Source organism: Amblyomma maculatum, chromosome 5 (assembly GCF_055883805.1).
Source record: "Amblyomma maculatum isolate TAMU_Amacu chromosome 5, ASM5588380v1, whole genome shotgun sequence".
Taxonomy (NCBI): Eukaryota; Metazoa; Arthropoda; class Arachnida; order Ixodida; family Ixodidae; genus Amblyomma; species Amblyomma maculatum.
In genome coordinates, this window is record NC_139348.1 from 35977674 (window position 1) to 35999880 (window position 22207).

The 22207-nt window shown below is 49.6% G+C and overlaps 1 protein-coding gene and 1 pseudogene across 1 annotated transcript; both read left to right on the forward strand.

Moving 5' to 3' along the window:
- Positions 1-2299: 2299 nt before the first annotated feature.
- LOC146188019 (dnaJ homolog subfamily C member 9-like) lies at positions 2300-7303 on the forward strand. The gene is made up of 2 exons (XM_084603069.1): positions 2300-2650; positions 6794-7303. The coding sequence occupies exons 1-2, from the start codon at positions 2319-2321 to the stop codon at positions 7182-7184; spliced, it is 723 nt and encodes a 240-aa protein (XP_084459195.1). The 5' UTR covers positions 2300-2318; the 3' UTR covers positions 7185-7303.
- LOC146188020 (uncharacterized) lies at positions 4050-5184 on the forward strand (annotated as a pseudogene).
- Positions 7304-22207: the final 14904 nt, after the last annotated feature.

Here is a 22207-nt window from a genome sequence, read left to right on the forward strand (position 1 = left end):
ATGCCGGGATAATGAAGAATTGGGGGGATACAACAGGTATCAGGTGTTGAGGGGTATTTGGAAAGGAATTATGGTGACCGGGCTTACTTTCGGAAATGCGGTTTTGTGCCTAAAGTCAGAGGTACAGTCGACATTAGAAATAAATCAGAGAGCCGTAGGACGATTAGCACTGGGTGCCCACGGCAAAACCATAAATGAGGCAGTACAAGAAGATACGGGCTGGGCATCTTTCGAAGTACGGGACGCTCAGAATAAAATATTTTATGAGGAACGTCTGAGGAAATTGGACAGTAACAAATGGGCAGCTAAGGTATTTAAATACTTGTACCTAAAAAGCGTTAACTCACAATGCAGGAAAAAGACTAGGAAACTAACCCGTAAGTATGCATGTCGCAAGGACGAAGAAATGGAGAGCGTTAAGCAACAGGTGAAAAACACAGAAGGTAAAAATTGGATAAATTCGATGGAAAAGAAACAGAGTGTGGAACTATACCGAAAGCGGAAAAGGTAGATCAGGAAGGAAGATAACTCAAGAGGCAGTGCCCTACGTTTTGAAGCTAGATCAGGGTGCCTTAGAACACGCAGCTACAAAAAGAAATTTAGCCATGAAGATGACACATGTGGAGTATGTGGTAAATCCGCAGAAACAATTAACCATCTTATACTCCAGTGTGATTATATATCCATCCGGAAGTCGATGCAGGCGCAGTCACTCTTCCTGAGGCCCGGGGGCCTCACCAGTGGCCGGGTGAACGAACCTGCGGTGGAAGCTAGCAAAAAACGATTGAAAGATTGGTGGCTTAAAAGCAGAAAAGTAACATAAAGTAACATGATGTTCAGTGCATCATGAGGAAGGCCGGTCTGGACGAGTCTTCAGCTGGAGTGCAGATCTGGAAAACGTATCAACAACCTTAGATATGCGGATGATACCCAATTAATGGCAGAAAGTGAAGTGGAACTCAAGAGACTTCTGATACTCGTACAAGAAGAGAGTGAGAAGTTTGGGCTTAAACTGAACATTAAAAAGCCAAAGATTATGGCGTCTTGCCCTATCAAGTCCTGGAGCATCAAGGGACAAGAAGCGGAAGCTGTGACAGATTTTCTCTTTTTGGGCTCCAAGATTACCCCGGAAGGAGACTGCAGCCATGAAATTAGGAGACGCCTGCTTCTGGGAAAGGGAGCCATGGCTAGCCTTGACCGCCTAGTAAAGAGCAGAGACATTAGTCGGCCAACCAAGATCCGTATAACTCGTGCTATGGTCTTTCCAGTTGTGATGTATGGATGCGAGAGTTGGACTGTGAAGAAGGCTGACCGCCGAAGAATTGACGAGTTTGAATTGTGGTGCTGGCGGAGACTCTTGAGAGTTCCTTGGACTGCCAGAAGATCAAATCAGTCGATATTGTCGACCATAAACCCTGACTGTTCATTGGAGGGTCAAATTCTAAAGTTAAAGCTCAACTATTTTTGTCATCTGATGAGAAGAGAGAAGTCGCTGAAGAAGATTTGATGTTGGGAAAGGTTGAGGGTCACCGGAGAAGGTGTAGGCAGCGAACATGATGGTTAGATGGCATCCTCGAGGCGCTGCAGATGACGGTTATGTGATGTTAGGAAGATAGTGAGAGACCGGAAAGCGTGACGTGATATGGTGCATAGGGTCACGAAGGGTCGGACACGACTGAACGACTGAACTGAACTGAACATAAAGTTAATAATGTAGAAACAAAAATTCAATAAATAGAATGATGGGTACAGTTAACCGATCTAAAACAATAATTAAGATATAGGGGAAAAAACGAGCATGATAGCAACTGCTACCACCCTGTTTCAAAGAGGACGCTCCTATATTTCATCCACCCATCCATCGAGCCGACCGTGAGCCGAAAGCCATGCGCTCCATTACGGAAGTTCTTTCCTTCCTCCATGCGCTCCAGGTTCGCATTCTTTCATCGCGATCGGATTTCAAAGCCGGCGCAGCGCTTCGTAAAACTCGGAGCAAACGGCGGGCTGGCGCAGTTCAACGCGAAAGAACACTACCTTTCCTCACGCCTTGTGAAGCAGACGGCGCGACGTGAAGCAGACGGAACAGATCAACGCGCAGACGGCGTCTGTCGCCATAGCAACGCTGCGCATGCGCGGAGAGCAGTCGGGCGAGTCAAAGACAAAAACCTCTCTCGGCCCTGGGCCCCGGCGAGTCCACTCGGCGATTCATTTCGCGCCAAAACCTTCGATGTTTGACGAGCGTTAGGCGAGAGCCACTTCAAGCACAGTCCTGGTGTTGCTCTCGGCTTGTTGCGCTCGTCTTTCCTTAGCGGTGTAGAATGGGTCTTCTCGCTGACTGTGAAGAGCTGTTCGGGACGTCCGACCTTTACCAGTTGCTTGGCGTGCCGAGGGAAGCGCCCGAAGTGGCCATCAAAAAGGCCTACAGACGCCAGTCGCTACTCGTTCACCCGGACCGCGCCGAGGCAGCCCAGAAGGATGAGGCTACTCGCAAGTTCCAAGTTCTTTCTAAGGTGCACGTGATCCTGAGTGACAACGACAGGCGTGCTGCGTACGACGACACCGGCTGCGTCGACGAAGACGACGACTTGACCAGCGACCGCGACTGGGCATGTCGCCTCTTTCCGACGATCACATATTCCGACATAGAAAAGTAAGTTCCATTAATCCTATAGCTCTGGCTGACTGGACGGAAGAATGCTAGTTAGCTTCGGAAGCGTGGTGAAAATTGTAGAGCACAAGCAGTAAAGCTACCTGTGCAGTTGACATGTGCCTGAGTTTTTCCCAGCTCGATGTGTTGCCAATCTGGTCGACGGGAACAAAGGAATGCTGAAAGCTTTTTTTTTTCTTTTTTTTTTTTTTTACTCCATCGGGCTTAACCTTGATTTATTGGCAGGCACCTGGCCAAACCAGTAAATCATTTATTGGTTTGTGTCTTTCAACCGCGAAAACCGGGAATTCTCAGGGAATCTGGATAATCTGGTAAAACTCAGGGAGTTCGTGCCTACATAAGGGAAAATTAGCAGGAGTTCTACCTAAAGGGAACTAAAGTCGCGATAATACTGGCTGGTGTTGCAAGATTGTACACAACGGCATTACGCGTCCTTCCCGCTGCGACTGCCGGCCTCCCGCGTAATGCCAAATGGACCATCCCAGCAACTTCAAGGCGGCATAAAGCGTTGCGGCGTTTCGAATTTCGAAGCGCGCCGGAGGCGGACTCTCCCCGGCGCTGTGGCCGACGGTAGAGCAATTGTGCTTCCTACGGTTCGCGCGTGCGCCATTCAACGACGACCGGCCTCCCCTTGTTTTCTCGTGTTTTTCGACAGACAGCTCCTTTCTCCCTACTCACCGCCTTGATGGAAGCGTCCATTTTTACTCCACGGGGTGCACGCACGCGGTAGCATTAATAACACCCGTGATGCTGCGATGCAAGCTCCGCAGCGGCGCAGCTTCGTGCTCCGGCGGCCGCCGCGGGCCGTGTTACCGTGTGCAACTATGTGCAGCTCGCTGCTGTCTTTTTTTCTTTGTTTTCCCTTATCAGTGTGAGAGCAGAGACGGACTTTGGCCGATCTGTGACTTTGTGCACCGCCTTCTCAGGTCCGTCCGCACCGATATCGCGACGTGTCAAGCATGGCAACCTTTAAGTGCACTTTCGACTAGGACTGGACGAATCCGAAACATTGCGAGTTTGCAGCCTGGATTAGGCCCGTCGAAAGTAACGCGAACGCGGCGTACTGTGCGCTATGCAGAAAATAGTTTTCGCTCAGCAACATGGGAAGAAGAGCTGTGACGAGACACGCAGAAAGTAAGAAGCACCGACTGGCCATTACTGGAGCCGGAATAACACCTTCTATGGCTTCAGTTTTGACACCTGCGGCCGCTGTTGTAACAATGCCGGGTCAGTTTCTGCGCAGCCTTCAAGTGCTTCAACTACGGCAACGGATGTCCAACCCGAGCGTGCTGCGACGGATATCTTTCAGCGTGAAATGGAGGTCATAAATACTGATGTGATTTGGAGTCTAAATGCTGTTGTGATGCGCACATCACTTCTCGTTTCCCTTTCATGTTCCCATCATCAGCTGCAGCCAAGAAAGTGCAGCTTGGCAAATATAAGCTAGGCTAATACTATTGTCTATGGCCTTGTACCTTTCTTCAAGGAGAACCTCTTGTCGGAAGTGAGCCGAGCCTCCCACATCGTCGTGGCGTTTGACGAATCGTTAAATAAAGTTGCACAAAAAGAGCAGATGGACGTGCTGATTCGCTTTTGGTCAGATGCAGACCAGGGCGTGAAAACGCGCTACCTGACATCATGCTTTCTGGGGCGCACGCGAGCTGAAGAATTGGTGTCCGCTTTTAAAAGTGCCACTGATGGACTATCACGATCAAAAATTCTTCAATATCAATGGATGGGCCAAACGTAAACATCAAATTTCTCCGTGAAGTCAAGCAAGAACATTGTGAATCCAGCGACGGCCGTCGTATACTCGATGTTGGAAGCTGTGACCTTCTTGTTATGAACGGTGCTTTCAAAACTGGACACGTGGAACAGGGTGACAACTCGTCAAATTTCTTCGGGCCTTGTACAACTTGTTCAAACGTGTACCTGCCCGACGCACTGAATACGCACGCTTAACTGGGAGCGACATTTACCCTTTGAAGTTTTGTGCTGTGCGATGGCTTGAAAATGTTCGTGTAATTTCAAGAGCTATTCAGATTCTGCCGTATCTAAAAGTACTTGGAGTCGTGTCAGCACGAGGACAACCGACCGTCCTGCGCCAGTTACTGCATGGTCAAAACGGCCATTCGCGATCCCCTGCTGTCTGCAAAGCTTACCTTTATGCTTGGCATCGCGGAAGAACTGGAACCGTTCCTGGCTCAGTTCCAGACCGATTCACCAATGCTTCCATTTCTTTGTGCAGCACTGGAGAATATTCTCCGATCACTAATGAGTAGAATAGCCAAAGAAGAAGTGATAATGGCGGCGGACAATCCGTTAAGTTGATGAAGGTGGACCTGACTGCGAACGTTGTTGCGACACCCAAAATTGACCTTGACTTTGCTACAAAGAATACGCTCCGAAAGGCCCCGAAACTTTCAGATTTGGCTGTCCTTGGGTTCAAAAGGGACTGCGCCACTTTTGTGAAGAACTGCGCCAAAAAAAAAAAAATTTGGAGAGGTCGCCGTTGAAGTTCAAGCTTGCGAGGGGATCATCCTCTCTGGATCCCATGCATGCGTGCTGGTTCCCGATCTCTGAGAAAGGCATCTAACTGGTGCACTGGAAGTTCTAACGGAGCACCAATGGATGACAGGAACGGAAGCCAATCGGGCTATGCGGTCTCATAAGCATGTATGCTCCCTAGACTCGGCGCAAGTAGCATTAAAAAATTTCGACAGGAGCACGGACCGACTGGATGCTCTTTGGGCAGGCATCTGTGCTTCAAATAAGTAACTGTACACATTTGTGAAGGTAATTCTCACTCTTTCGCACAAAAACGTAGCTGTTGAGCGGGGATTTTCTGTCAACAAGGAGTGTCTTGTTCAAAATCAGAAAGAGAAATCGGTCGCCCAACGAGTCATCTATGATGCTGTGTTGTCTGCTGGAGTAGTTGCTAGCTTACAGCTGGCCAACATGATGCTCCAAATGGTGCGTGGGGCTAACGCACGGTGGAAAGAGGAGCTGGAGAGGACGAGAACAGAAAGGGCCGATGCACTGAGGAAGGAACGGAAAGGAAGCGGGCCGCCACTTCCTTGAAGAAGCTTGATCTCAAATAAAAGTGTCGGCTGACGCCGAAATGCAAACTTCCCTCATCCAAATGAAAATAAACTTTCTAAAGCACTGAAACAACACTGAGGTGTTTTGCACGTACCGAAAGCATGTCAGAAAGATTGGTTGCGGGTGGCTTTGCAGTGTTCCTTGATTTGTCACTCATTTAGTTAGTTTGCTTGCTTTGTGCTTTGTGGAGTTTAACGTCCCAAAGCGACTCAGGCTATGAGAGACGCCGTAGTGGAGGCTCCGGAAATTTCGGCCACCCGCGGTTCTTTCGCTGACATCGCACAGCACACGGGCGCCTTGCTTTTCGCCTTCACCGAAAAGCGGCCGTCGAGGCCGGGATTCAATCCCGCGTCCTTGAGAGCAGTAGTCGAGCGCCGTAACCACTGCGCCACCCCGGCGAGAAATTGGACTTCTATAATGGGCAATTTAATTTATCGGAATAGACTTCATGATTGCTGAACATTCGAAAATATTGGGTTTCCGCGTGCATCTCCATTTCATTTGATGTGAGAATGTTCGCTTTGATTTGCAGTTTATTTAGCATTGTTTTTTTTTTTTTTTGGTTGAAGATATTCAGTTCTTTATGCCTTTTACTAACCTTTCCCTTCTGTTTTCTTCTTTAATGAAATAAGCGCTTCTTACTAGTCAGATGGGTTGAAATTGTGTTTAACAAGCTTACTGGAGAGATATAGCATCAGGCACCATTGTGTCAGCCCGTTTTAGCATAAAACAAAGTCAAGTGTCAGTCAGGGAATTTTACAAATGCACCCTGGGAAAACGTGGAAAACTCGAGGAATTTGGAAACATCAGTTTGGTAGACACCCTGAAATACATTTAGCTCCTGAAGTGTGGTGGAAACTGCAGAGCACAAGCAGTGAAGCTACATGTTTTGCACTTGACATGTGCCTGAGCTTTTTCCGGCTCGAATGTGTTTTCATCCTATCGACTGTCACAGAGGAATGCCGTGTTTCTTTTTTTTTTTTTTTGACTCCATCTGACTTACTGTTCTTGATTTATTGGCAGGTACCTGGACAAGTACCGAGGCTCCAAAGACGAAGATGAGCTGAAGGAATACTATGAGCGCTTTGAAGGCGACTTTAATGCCATCAGTGAATGGCTAATTGACTATGAGTTCGAAGAGGAAGACCGTTATCGAGAAATCTTGGACAGGCTTATCAAAGCTGGTGAGGTGAAGCCCTACCCCAAGTTCACCAAAGAGACCAAAAAGTCGCGAGATGCGCGGAGGAAGAAGTACATGAAGGAAGCTGAAGAAGCTGGAGAGATGGAGGCGGAGCAGGACTCGGAAAATGTCAAAGAATCTGTGCTCACTGGGATGACCAAAAGGCAATTTGATGATATGATAGCGACCCTGGAAGCCAAGTTCAGCAAGCCAAAGAAGAAGAGGACCAAGTAAGAAGCAGTTACCACATTTAACTACATAACTACATCACAGCTACGGACAGATTCCCTTGCTAATTGCATTCCAAATTTACAAAACTCCAAATTTTTGCTTCATATTTTTTCATTCAATAACTTTTGTGATCTTAAATATTTTGTTTTTGTTTAGTCAATTACTTTATTACACTAAATCAGTTTGTGTAGGACATTTGGCAGTCCACACTGAACCCTGGCCGAACCCCCTTCGTGGGTATGTGCCAAATATCAAGGAAGAAGAAGAAGAAGAAAGGAACCGCCAGGACGACTGCAGTGCTGTTAAACCCGGTTAATATTACCACGTTGCCCTGACGCTGTTCTTTTTGTTATGATTACGCTGGTTCGAAAGTTTTCCAGGCGTGAAATTCACCAGCCTGCAGTGTTTGTTGTTCTCTGTGACCTGCACTAAGACTGTGCTATCGATTCAAATTAAGGAACTCGACTGCATCCCAGAAAGTATTTTTATATCTGCATAGCATTCATGGCTTCTCAGTTCTTATAAATGTTTTGACGACTACTTTGAACGACCTGTGATCATTTCGTTAATGCTCCCTTCAAAATTGCTGGAGCATTTGTAAGCCAAATGAGGGCTTCATTTGGAAGGCTTAGGCTTCTGTTAGCGTCCCATATCAGAATTAAAACCCGGGACAGAGTATAACATTAAATGTATAATTTTGGTACTACATTTTTCCTGTACAGCCTTTCATAAGTTGATAAGTTTCTTGGGCCACGATATTTATTGTTTCTGCTCATGCATTGCCCCTATAAGTCCTATCAACCCCGGCCCTCAGTCACCAGCGGCTGCGGAACAACTGACCACGGCGGCGGTCAGACCTGTGACGCAGCAGGGGGTGCTAAGAATTCCTGGCTTCCATTGGAAACTGACCCTGGCAACGTTTAACACTAGAACCCTAGCTAGTGAAGCTAGTTTATCAGTGATGTTAGAGTAACTAGAGGGAATGAAATGGGATGTCATAGGGCTTATGAGGTTAGGAGGCCGAATGAGGCATATACTATACTGAAGGAAGGGCACGTACTGTATTATCGAGGTTTACCAGAGAGGCGACAACTAGGAGTAGGATTCCTTGTCAATAAGTATATAGCGGGTAATATAGAGGAATTCTATAGTATTATTGAGAGGGTGACAGGCATCGTAATTATGCTTAATACGCGGTATAAACTGAAGGTTGTACAGGCCTATGCACCTGCATGTAGTTATGATGACCAGGCAGTTGAAAGCTTCTACAAAAATTTAGAATCAGCAATGCGGAAAGTAAAAAACGCAGTATACTGTAGTAATGGGTGACTTCAGTACCAAGGTAGAGAAAAAGCAGGCAGGAGACAAGGCAATAGGTGACTATGACATTGGTTCTAGGAATAGCAGGGGGAAGTTACTAGTCGAGTTAGCAGAGCGCAATAACTTAAGAATCATGAATACTTTCTTCAGCAAACGGAAGAACCGGAAATGGACATGGAAAAGTCCTAACGGGGAGGCTAAAAACGAAATTGACTTCATAATGTGTTCAACCCCCGCCATTGTGCAAGATGTAGAGGTAGTCGGGAAAGTGCGATACAGTGACCACAGGATGGTGAGGTCCCGAATTAGCCTAAATCTGAAGAAGGAACGCAACAGATCAGTAAGAAAGAAACCCATCAACGAATTAGCGGTGAGGGGGAGGGCAGAAGAGTTCAGGATCTCGCTACAGAATAAGTTTTCAGCTCTAACTGAGGATGGCGACATTACCCTAGAGGCAAGAAACAAGAATTTCAAAGATATTACTGAGTGCGCTGTAAACGTAGGCGGTAGGATAGTTCTCGCTACAGAATAGATATTCAGCTCTAACCGAGGATGGCGATATTACCCTAGAAGCAATAAACAATAATTTCAAAGATATCATTACGGCGCGTGCTGTAAACGTAGGCGGTAGGATAGTTAGGATACCGTTAAGCTGTCTAAGGAGACGAAATATTTGATTAAGAAACGCCAGAGTATGAAAGCTTCCAATACAACAGACAAGATAGAATTGGCAGAGATATTAAAGCTAATCAATAAGCGCAAAGTGGCCGATATACGGAAGTATAACATGCAGAAAATTGAGCATGCTGTAAAGAACGGGGGAAGCCTTAAAGCGGTGAAGAAATTAGGCATAGGCAAAAATCAGAAGTATGCGCTAAAGGACAAGGCGGGCAACGTCATCACGAATATGAACAAGATAGTCAAAGTAGACGAGGAGTTCTATACTGAGCTCTACAGTAGCCAAAGTAGTCAGTACTGTAATGAGATTGGCGGTAGGGAAAACCACTAAGACGTTCCACCAGTGACGAAGGACGAGGTTAAGAAAGCAATGGAAACTATGAAAAGGGGGACAGCAGGACGGGGGGGGGGGATGTGCTAGAAAACCTGGCTACCCTGTATACGCACCTGGTGTCATTGACGGTACCGGAACCATGGAAAAACGCAAACATTATCCTCATTCATAAGAAAGGGGACGCTAAGGACCTTAAAAGCTACGGACCAGAGGTGGGCAACATCATGAGGTTTCGACCTCAACCTCAAAATGACCTCAACCTCACGGAGTGAGGTGAGGTCGGCGACAGCTCGAAATGTTTTGAGTGAGGTCACAAAATTGGACCTCAACCTCAAGCGTGAGTTTGAGGTTGAGTGAGGTCGTCATTGTGTGAGGTCGAAATTGTGAGGTCAAGGCTTTTTGCTGTTGCCGCGGCTTACTTCGAAGAGAGCCCCTTTTGATGCGGAGTTCGAGCGTACTGGCGCGGTGTGCCCGCCGACTCATGGTGTTCGGTTACGCCCCGTTCGGACGACCGGATGCCGCAGCCCCTGCCCAGCTTTCAGTATTCCACCGTAATGTCCACAGCCCGAGGAAGCTTCCATCTGGTCTTTTGGAAGGAGATATTTTATTTTTTATTTTACTTCACAAACCTCTCGTGCCCCCCGCGCGCCACCCCCGTTTCCTCTGACTTGTTTGTGCCGATGCTTGCCGCCGGCTCAAACAACCAGGAGCGCGCAAAGCCCATAACTTACGGTGACCCACGGTGCTTTTGTCGGATGCCGCAAACAAACAAGCAAACTAAAAAGCGAAGCAAATTATCTTTGCGCAGACGGCGCGGAGCAGCACTGTTTGTCGTGTGCATGCCCCTTTCCAGGAGCTAACGTCACGGCTGCTGCCTTACATTCGATAAAGGACCCCGCTGTACATTGCACGGAAGCCTAACAGAAAATGGTGCAGCGAAATTGTTAGAGAACGTGATAGTGACCGATAAAAAAAGGAAAACATAAACAAACCAAGAAAACCGGCACAATACCGTCTGAGCATTTTATCGAGGTCCTCCCTTTCGAATTGTACGCCATCGTTCTATATCCCGGTCCTGTAAATTTATATTCTTATATTCTCCAGAATAACTTCTCTTTGGTCTTGTGCTGCTTGTTCCATCTAACAGATTCACAGGTGGCCCCGAAGAACTGAAATGGCATGAAGGTGCTAGCGTTCCTTATATAATCAATATAGCGGTAAAACATGCAAGAGGATGAAACGGACGGCACAGCTTATAAGACGCAGCTGGTATAAGAAGCATGCGCATGTATAAGAAGCCTGCCCATGTTAATCCATTTGCCTATCTAGAAGAACAAAAACATTATATGGGGCTTGTATACAGTAAAGCTATTGAAAAAAAAAAAAGGTTTTTGCACCGCTAAGGACCTTTGTTTCTCTCTCAGATTCTAGTGAAATCAAGCAATACAGGAGGAAGGAGGAGAGTAAGGGATTCTCAACTTCATAATATCAGGTCTCTCTTGAAATCTCTTATTAGGCGCAGAAAACAAAAAATAGAGAAAAGCGTTCCTCTAGATGTTTTTATGAAGTAGAAAGTATTGACATGGTTTCCGGCTAGACATTTTGGTGTCTAGACGGGCGAATTGATGTGGCGAACTGAGCGTGTCTCTTTTGTGCTGCCGTCTGCTCGAGACGGACAAATCAATCGGATGAACATTTTTGTGGTCAGATGTCGGAATAATATTTTTAGACATTCGTTTTTTCTTTAAAAATCAATTTAGATATACGTCAATGAAACCAGTTACACGCTGTGGGCGATTCCTCTGCCCGAGGGATGCGCACGACAAACACACAGTGGGCCGTATAACAAACATATTTAATCTCACAGGGATCTTGTCGTCCGGGTGGCTGCGGGTCGTTTCCGTGGAGAGCCGGGAGGGAAGCGGGAGCGACGAGCCAGGGACCAGGAAGCGCCAGGGACCAAGAAGAGCGCGACGGCGGCGCGTGCCTTCTTTTATAGCCCCCTCGCGCGGGACCGGTTATCCCCGCGCGAGCGGGGAGAGGGAAACAGGCACGCGCGCAGGGAGCATTGGGAAGTGGCGCGGCCTTCGAAAGCGTGGCGCGCCACGAGCCCTACATCTTCCCCCCCCTCAGCGTCCGACCCGGGCTCCGCCAACAGCCGGGCCATGTCCATGTCCGAGCCCGGGTCGGCGTAAAATATGAAGCCTTGTCGCCAGGCTCTGGCGGGATGCCATGCCATCTCAGCTGGTCCGTGGAAGCAGCAGGCATGGCGGGACTGTTCCGGCTGGTCCCTCTCCGGCAGCGGCCACATCCTCGGGGTCACAGCGCAGCTGGGCTCGGCCACGGATACGCCTGGCAGCGGCCCTGAGCTGCTATTCTACATCGCTGACCCCTCTCCACGTGGCGCCTTGCTGGATGTACATTGCAGCAGGCGTTTCCGCCACGGGCACACCTGGCTTCCTGAGGCCTGTACTCCAGGCCTGGGCAGCGGGCTCCAATCCAACTCGTTGAAGACGGCCAGCATGGCCGCGCTGGTCACGATGATGGGCCACCAACCACTACAAACTAGGGGGGTACCCCCTGTTTAAGTGGCCCCTCCTTGAACCATGCGCTGGGTGCGGTTTCCCGCCCCAGCGACGGTAGTTCATCTGGCTGCTGCAAAATCTTATCAGAATGCATTCTGAAAGAAGCAAAGACGTTAGACAAAGTAGTGCACTACCTTGGCCTTAGGTTATAGCGTCGGTTGCGGACCGGGTTGCTACCTGTACGCCTTACTTTGGGGGAGATCGCTGCATCACTTTGAGCTTCCCCCGCTTCGCAGTTATCGTCCTTGCGAAGGTGGTAAGCTTTCAAGTCTGCGACGTGCACCGGACCAGCGGTTTCACCGCTCGCCAACAACCGCAGCTGGTAGGTGAGTGGCGTAGTCCGTGCCGTAACTTCGAACGGTCCAACCCACTTGTGCGCTAGCGACGCGGCGAAACCACGCGCTGCGTTACTAAGCGGGTGCGTTCTTTTCAGTACCAAGTCGCCCGTGTTGAAAACGACGTGACGACGACCTTTGTTGTACTGATCCGCTTGCTCCATGCGCGCGACATCGAGGTTTTCACGAGCCGCGCGCTGCGCTGCCTCAAGGCGCTCGCGGAGCTTTGCCGCGTACTGTGTAAGCGGAGGGGGCGCGGGCCCCGCCGCGTCAAGTAGGGCGTTCTCTAGCGGAAAAGCGATCTCTTTCCCAAAATTCAAGTAAGCAGGTGTCATACCCACCGACCTGTTCACGGTTGTTCTAGTGGCGAAAGCCAGTTCGGACAACCGTGCGTCCCAATCTCTGTGCTGCTCGGTCGTCGCAACCAGCATACTCTTAACATTCCGATTCACTCTCTCGGTTATGTTGCTCTGAGCGTGGTAGGGACTCGTTTTCCTGTGGCGGATTTGAAGCGCCCGACAGGAATCAACAAAGACTTTGCTTGTGAAATACGAAGCATTGTCTGTAATCAAGTCGGAAGGGAAACCGAAACGAGTGAATGTCTCCAACAGTTTCTCCCAAATCCGTTCTGACACCAGCTTCCTAAGGGGGAAAACCTCAACCCACTTGGAATAGTGGTCCGTTATTACCAGGATATATTGGTGTCCGCGCGCGGAGCGAGGGAGGGGTCCCATGATATCGCACGCGACCACTTGCCACGGATAGTTGCTAACTACCGGCTTCATCATGCCAGCGGGTTTCCCCGCCCGAGGCTTGGCTACCTGGCAAACAGGACATGTACGGGCGTAACCCAGCACATCCTTTCTCATACCTGGCCAGGTCGCGACACGGCATAACTTGTCGTAAGTCTTACTGCCGCTGCCATGGCCTGCCAGCGCTGAGTCATGGAAGTACTGGAGGAATCGTTTCCGCAACTTCCTCGGGACCACGACTCGGAAGGGGGATGCAATCGCCTCTTCCTCGTCAAGTTGGGGGATGTAGCGGAGCAGTAAGCCATCCTCGCCCAGCAGATACGCGTCGTACTTGCCCTCAGCGTTCCCGGTGCAAGCTGCACTACTCGCAAGCTCTGTCAGCACCCGCTGGCATAGACCATCTGCTTTCTGGGCCTCAATTAGCTCTTCCCTACTGACCGCTACTCCCCAAGACAGATTTCTCTCTGCCTCACTTCTTGGCAGGCGAGTAGTCGCCGCCACCAGCTGCTGCGTCTTCTCTCTCTCGCAGCACCGCGCGGCAACTCTGTCCGCCTCCTTTCTCTTTTTACCTACGCAGGGCGCGACACTCGCGTCCGCCCTCTCCTCCTCTCCACTAGCGGCGACGCCGCTTTCATCAGAGCTGGTCTGCGCCTCTTCTGCGCTTCTGCCAGCCTTCAACGGTGCGCGCGATAACGCATCGGCCACCTTATTCATGCTGCCCCGGCGGTACTCAATGGCGTACGCGTAACGTTGCAACGTCAGCGCCCATCTCGCGAGTCTGCCTGCGGGGTTTTTCAGCCTCTTTAACCACGAAAGTGCCTGGTGATCTGTCTGCACGGTGAAAACCGCTCCGTCTAGGTACATGTCGAACTTTGACAATGCGAACATTATCGCCAGGCATTCCTTTTCGGTCACGGAGTAATTCCGCTCCGCCGATGTGAGCGTGCGGCTTGCGAACGCGACAGGGCGCAGCTTGCCCTCGTGTTCCTGCAACAAAACAGCTCCTACACCGGCATCACTAGCATCTGTCTGCAAGACAAACGGCTTGTTCAGGTCGGGGAGGCGCAAACTAGCGGTGTTCGCTATCGCGCGAGCCAAGGCAACAAAAGCGTCGTTCTGTTCCTTGCCCCAGACCCACTTCGAGCCTTTCCGCAACAGCTGGTTCAACGGTCTAGCGAGCTCTGAACAACTAGGGATGAATTGTCTGTAGAAGGCAACCATTCCCAAAAACCTCTGCAAGCTTTTCACGTCCGTCGGGCAGGGGTAGTTCAGAATTGCCTGCAGTTTGTCATCGTTCGGTCTCAAAGTGCCATCATCAACCACAAATCCCAAGAGGTTCACTCTCTTCGATGCCAACTGCACTTTCTTTGGGTTGATCGTTATACCCGCACGTCTCATTCTTTCAAGAACGGAATTCAAGTGAATGAGATGCTCTTCGAACGACTGTGAGAATATCACGACGTCGTCGAGGTACGCCATCGCGTAGTTGAACCTTGCATCGCCCAGCACGATGTCCATCAGTCGCATGAACGTGCTCGGTGCATTAGACAAACCAAACGGGAGTCGAGTAAATTCGAAGAGCCCGCGGTGACAGGTGAATGCGGTTTTCTGAATGTCACCTTCCGCCACCTCAATCTGCAGGTACCCTCTGCTGGCATCCAGGACTGTGAAGAACCTTGCGTTCCCTAACGCGTACATCACAGCCTCGATCGACTGGAAAGGGTACGCAACCGTAGGCGTCAGTGAGTTGAGCTTTCGATAATCAACACACAGCCTGACCGAACCATCTTTCTTTGGCGCTAGAACCACTGGGGACGCCCAGGGACTTTGTGAGGGTCTCACCGCGCCGGTATCAATCATCTCGTCAAGGGCGCTGTCGAGAAGCTGTCTCTTATGCGCGCTTAACGGCCGCGGGTTACATCTGAAAGGGCGCGCATCACCCGTTTCGATCTCGTGCTGAAGCAAGTCGGTCCTGCCTGGTTTCTCTGTGAAACAATCCGAAAACGGGAGTAAAGTTTCTACGAGCCTTCGGCGCTGACTACCGGTTCCCGAGAAGGACGCGATAATTGCTTCTAATGGGCTACCATTCAGTGTCGCGGGGGAGCCCTCTGCGACAAAAGCGTGAACGCTCGCTCGCTCAGCGACGCATTCCTGTTTGGGTGCGCTAACAAAGGGAATGAGGGGGGTGAAGGGGCTGTAGCGATAGCCGTTCTCCCCCATGTCAAGCACAATGCCTTCGCTCGAAAGAAAATCTCTTCCCAGAATAACTGGTATGGCTAAGCCGGGCAGATAGACGAAGCGATGCCTCCGCTTCCTGCCGTCAAAACGCAGGACCAGACGCACCGCTCCTTCTGATTTTGTTGTCCCTGCTGCTAAGCTCAAAGTGGTTTCTGCTGGCCTTACACGGATGTTACATCTACGGCAGGCCTCGAACACATCATCACCGACCAGTGACAGAGTTGAGCCCGTGTCAATGAGTGCCGAGTAGCTTTGACCAGCTAACCGCACTAGCATAAAAGGGCTCGAGCGCGACAACATTCCTTGCGCTCTACAGGCGAGGGGGACAAAAGCCTCAGCGCCCGGTGACGCGGCGTGGGAGTACATTTCCCATTTTCCGCCGTGGCTACCACGAAATTCTCCCGCCGACGGCGACAGGCTGGTGTTACCAATTATGGCCGCCGGCGGTCCGCGTTTCCCTGCATACGCCTTGCTTGACACTCTCGTGCCACGTGGCCCGGCTGGTTGCAATTCCAGCAAAGCCGGTCGTTCACCTGCCGCGCGGACGGGGGATGCCGCGTTCCACGAAGCTGTTGGGGACGTCTTTCCCCTCTCTCCGCGCCTGTGCGTACGTCGCTGGCGAGCCCAGCTCGACGCCGCTGCTCGAACGCGTACGGGTCAAGAGCGCGAGGAATATCGGAGCCTTCCGCTGGCCTTTCCTGCCCTACCGTCATTACGTCTGCGCCCCTGGCGCGCGGCGCGGAGTCATGGCCTCCGGCCCAGGCGCATTGCGGCTCTAGCGATTCGGCTGGCCTGGGGGGTGGCTGGTAGCGCAATTCAGCGAGTAAATCCGCCTGTACTACCTTCGCTTCCTGTGCTAGGGCCTCGAGGTTTGCAAAACCACGTCCCCGCAAATACGGCTTGAAGCGCGGATGGCATTGCCTCATCGCGCGCGCGACCTGTTCAAGATCGGTTGCCGTGGGATCTGCCCTCTTGTAGAGCTCCTGCATTGCGCGTACATACTCGAGGAGGCTCTCCTCTGGGTGCTGTGTGCGCAACGCTAGCTCCTCAAGCATCCGGCGTTCGTAATCGGGCGGCAAGAACTCGGCGCGGAAGCGATCTGTGAAGTCTGCCATCGACTGGAAGGCCGGCTGGCAGCGTCTCCACCGCGCCGCGCTCTCAACAAGTGCCACGGGGATTACCTGCGCTAGCACCACGTCGTCTGGGGAACCCAGTGCCGTCTGATAATCCTCGAGTTCTTGCAGGAACTCGTGGACTGACTTTACGTCCGTATAACCGGAGAAGGAGGGAACCTCTACATTTATCCGTGGACGCGGGACTGCCGCCGCAGCTGTGGCTTGGTTGGCGCTAGCCACCGAACCGAGCTGAAGGGCGAACACAGACAACACCTCGTTCATCTGCCTCATCAAGGCGGCCGCATCGGTAAACTGCACAGACTCTACCGCGTCCTTTACCTCACTTCCGGACGCACTGGCGTCCGAAGCGGCGGCCCTATCTGGCACGTCTTTTCTCGGAGGCATTTCACTCAACAACTAAGGCCGGTCGGGAGCCTAAACGCGCACGACTACCACCTAGCCCGCATCAAGAGGCTAGTCACAAAGGCTAAACACTTCATAAAACTAACATATGCACAAAAAAAATTAAAACACAAACCGCCCGACACTAACAAACACGCACATGACCCAAAACAAAATAAAACACTGTACAAACACTACTATACTACACTCCGTGTCATCTGTACGCACGATAGCCCTAAACTCAAAATGGCGTCGCGCCTAACATACAAAGGACCGGCCCGTCGTGTTGTCGTGCGCTGCCACGTTGGCAGAAAAATCGTCCACATGGGTGCTAATTCAGCCCCAGTTGGGTGCCAGTTGTGGGCGATTCCTCTGCCCGAGGGATGCGCACGACAAACACACAGTGGGCCGTATAACAAACATATTTAATCTCACAGGGATCTTGTCGTCCGGGTGGCTGCGGGTCGTTTCCGTGGAGAGCCGGGAGGGAAGCGGGAGCGACGAGCCAGGGACCAGGAAGCGCCAGGGACCAAGAAGAGCGCGACGGCGGCGCGTGCCTTCTTTTATAGCCCCCTCGCGCGGGACCGGTTATCCCCGCGCGAGCGGGGAGAGGGAAACAGGCACGCGCGCAGGGAGCATTGGGAAGTGGCGCGGCCTTCGAAAGCGTGGCGCGCCACGAGCCCTACAACGCTAGCACTGAGAAATGCAGTACTAAGTCGATGTCTCAAACCTTCTATACGCTCTGGGAAGCGCGGTTCTCTTTTGTTTTTAGTGTGCGACATTTGTTATTACTTTCGTCAACATGGTATTTCTTTATATATAATTTCTTGTATGTCATTTAAGTTCGCACACTGCCGAAGAGAGAACATGCTTCTCCCTCACATTTCGCTCTTTCTTTGGCATCTTTTCAGAGGCCCATACCACAACCCTCCTTTCCACTTTCCGGCGTGGTCATTTAGTTTTTCTTTTTTTGCAAGTATTGGAAAGCGCGATGTAGACTCTAAAAGCGGAGCTGACACACATGCGCCACTGCCTTTGGTGTGTATTGGTGACAGTTCGGCATTCACCGCATGAGCAAAACCAGATGCCTGGAGACGGACGGCGAAGGGAGGAGCGCATGCACAGCAGTGAGCGCGGTTCCTCCGGGCTGCTTGCTCACCTCCTTTATGTTATTGTTGTCTTATTTTACCTTTATGTGCTGTAACTATACGACAATAACTGGGAAATGATTTCTCTGAATGCACGTACGGTGCATGCGGCGTAACAGCTTCGGAGACATATTACCGTGCAATTTATTAGTTCAGTCTTTAAAGGAAAACAAGGGAATACCACAAAGAAGCTCGTCTCTGACTTGTCGACGAAATGGTATCCAGTATTTTGTTCGGACGTACAAGTATATATATCGTTTTCTTTTTCTTTCTTTTTTTTTAGGCAGGTGGGAGTTGGACATTTTGCTCCGGCGAAATTTGACGGGCGGGCCGATGTTCGCGACAGCAAAGTGGTTTACGTTTAAACCTCTTTTGTAGCAGTTACGACCCCTGCAATTTTTTAATGTAAGCATGATGTTTAAGAAGCATTTCGCAAATTCTTGTAATGCGCCACGGGATCACAAAATTATAGACAAACACATAGAGTGGCCAGTTGGGACCTCATAACATAAACAGCATTCCTCTTCGAAATTTTCTGAAAGTGCATTTGTTTACTCGGCGTTGGCCTAGTTTTATGATTATTTGGTGCATTGCTGTCTTTTCCTTTTTTATTTGTTTTGTTGGGGATTTAGTCTTCACGACAAGTCGTTTCATGAGTGGCTGTTACGGAAAAATTGTGCCCCGTTAATATGACATCCGTTAATATGGACGACCATAATTATGGACAGTTTTTCTGGGGGCGAAACTCTTTCAATGTGTTTATGCCTCGTTAATATAGAAACTCACTGTCTGAACAATGGACCGGGGAAGAATGCACACAGCCCACTCGGCCCATGTATTTTTGTCTTGTTAGCATGGACATCGTTTGAAAAAAGCAGGGGAGTCCGAACGTAAGTTAAAGAAAGGTGCGCAGGCCGGGAACCTATGCGACAGCCGATGATACGGCCGGATGCCTGAACGAGTCCTGTGGAGTTGGAAAGAACCAAAGCGGGCGTGTCGTCGTTTTAAGAGGGGGGGGGGGGGGGCACAAGAGCGGAAATGAAGGGAGGAGGAGGAGAAAAGGAGGGCGGAAGGAAGGGTCGTACGCAGCAAACCGAGGGTCAGCTAACTAAGAAAGACCCCTAAAGGAGGGAACCGGGAGATTTCTGGGTGCAGCGGCAGCGCCGCAACGAGAGGCCGCAGTCGGGAAAACAGCAACATGTGGTCACAAATTCTTCTGAACGTGAACAGAGAGGCCGGTAAAAGCGTAAAAAAGAAATAATAGGAAGAAAGACAATGGAAAAGTAGGGGTGGGAACTGAAGTTTTTCTATCCCAGAACACAACGAGAGGCCGCAGTCGGGAAAACAGCAACATGTGGTCACAAATTCTTCTGAACGTGAACAGAGAGGCCGGTAAAAGCGTAAAAAAAATAAATAATAAGAAGAAAGACAAGCGTCAAAAGTAGGGGTTCGAACTGAAGTTTTTCTATCCCAGAACACAAAGTGTGTTCCATGAACCCGTTAACGCTTTTCGGTCAGGGTTGACACACTGACGGAGTAGAGCGACAAAAGAAAGGCGACGAGCACGCAACCGGGACCAGACGTCCCGTCCTGGACGGCCTTCCTTCTCATGCTCCTGGTTTTCGTCACTGCTGTGCTGCCGAACTGCCACATTTTGCACTCCGGGAGGTCCGCATGTCGGCTTCGCCTTGAGTCAACGATGCGGCCTCGACAAGGTCTTAGTTCTTCGTAGTCGGCTAGCCGTCGTTCTAAACTGTACTTCAGCTTGCAGTGTTTGTTTTATAGGAACGCATACAAACGGCACAGGAAAGGGCTGTTCGATAACCCTTTGTATAGTAGCCTGCCAACTTTACTCCCTCGCTTCCTTACAGAAACAGTACAAGGCAAAAAAAGAGAGAATCAGAAGAACGGAAAGTCAGGGAGGCTAACTAGGCAAAAAAAAGTGCCTGTAACCCTCAACTTTAGTCTGACTTTTGGCATGGCGGGAGTTAAACGCAAAAGAATGAGCTGAACTTAGGCGCGAAGCAGCAAATTTGTGAATACAAGCGGAAAAAGCCATCTCAGTCAATTCAAGCCGTGAGGGACTGGACGTTCAGCTAGGCCTCAGCCTCGCCAGGTCGACGGTAGCATTTATACTGCAGGACTCCGATAAATGGCTCAACGTCGGCATCGCAGCGTCATCCCCAGTCTGACAGCGCCCAGCACAGTTCGAAGAAATGGGGTCAGCCTTGTTAATGTGGTTCGGGAATATGCGCGCGAATGGTGCTGTCGTGACTCGTGAGCTATGAAATGCTTCAACAGTAGGCTCGCTGCCTCGGCAACATTATGGGTGCGTACCGTACTTACGGAATTTTTGTTCAGTAAAACAGGGTGATGTTTACTGAGAAATATTATTCTACGCTCTGTCTAGGTGTTACTGACTTCAGCTACTCAAGAGGATGCTGACAAGGTTTAAGAACAGACGACGTTTCGGGTCGACGGATTCACGGAGACGGGGGTAGCATCGACAGCTCGAGTGTTTTTAGTTACAAATTTAATTTAAACAGCAGCCGTTAATTATAATTCCTTTCTTAATTATATACTTTTCGTTTTTATTCATGACTCGTTATCATGGATGACTCGCTTTATGGACAGTTTTGGTCGGAAACCAAAGCTCCATACTAACGAGGCACGACTGTATTCCTAGTTTTTCTTTAATGTATTCGGTCGCAAGACAATGTACAGTGTATTAAAAAAAAACTTGGCAATCATCAATTTTTTTTTCGAATTAAGAAAAAGAGCATATCGTCATTGTTGTCATCGTCACTAGGGTCAACAGCATTTGTCTTTTCAGTACATAGTAAGAAGAACAAGCTTGTTTTATTTCTACTACTAATCTTATTTGCGTGGGTCAGATGGGATAAACTCTTTGTATTGCATTATAGGCCTATGCATAGTAACGTGGTACCCATGCAGGCCTTAAAATGAAACCGACCACAAAAGGGTAGGCGAGGAGGGGTAGAGGATTGCCACTTTAGTGCAGAGTTGGACATGTCTCCGGAGTTTTTATGATTTTATCCGGGATATTAATTGTTGTATAAAATTAAGATTAAAATACAGCCTTCATACGACAAAATTCTGGCTTGACTATAGATCTCAGATTACCAAGAAATGTAAATTTGCTTTAAGTTACGGTTTAATTTATTAATTTTTTTTTGAGGTTGAGCGCCCGACCTCAACCTCACATTTTGAGTTTGACGTGAGGTCACCAATGGCCACCTGAAAAGTGAGGTGAGGTCGCCTGGGTGACCTCAACCTTAATTTATGAGGTTGAGGTTGAGTGAGGTCGCCAAATAATGTTTGAGGTGAGGTCGAGGTTTTTGAGGTCAAATGTCCACCTCTGCTACAGACCAATCAGCTTACTGTGTTACGTATAAGGTTTTTTACTAAGGTAATCGCTTATAGGATCAGGACAACCTAAGACTGCAATCAAGCGAAGGATCAAGCAGGGTTTCGGAAACGGTACTCTACTATCGATCATGTCCATACCATCAACCAGGTGATAGAAAAATATTCGGAATATAACCAGCCCTTATACATAGCATTCATTGATTACATAGCATTAATTCACTGAGGTTTCTACTCAGTAGAGTAGAAACCTCGGCGGTGATGCAGGCATTGCGAAATCAGGGAGTAGACGAGCCATACGTGAAAGTGGTGGAAGATATATATATATCAGTTCAGTTCAGGCGTTCAGTCGTGTCCGACTCTTCGTGACCCTATGGACCATGTCACGCCATGCTTTCCGGTCTCTCACTATCTTCTTAACATCACATAGCTTCATCTGCAATGCCTCGAGAATGCCATCTAACCATCGCGTTCGCTGCCTGCCCCTTCTCCGGCGACCCTCAACCTTTCCCAACATCAAATCTTTCTCCAGCGACTCCTCTCTTCTCATCAGATGACCAAAGTAGCTGAGCTTTAACTTTAGAATTTGACCCTCCAATGAGCAGTCAGGGTTTATGGTCGACAATATCGACTGATTTGATCTTCTGGCAGTCCAAGGAACTCTTAAGAGTCTTCGCCAGCACCACAATTGGATTACTGCCTTGTCGTGGCGGAGGGGCTTGCGAAACTCGA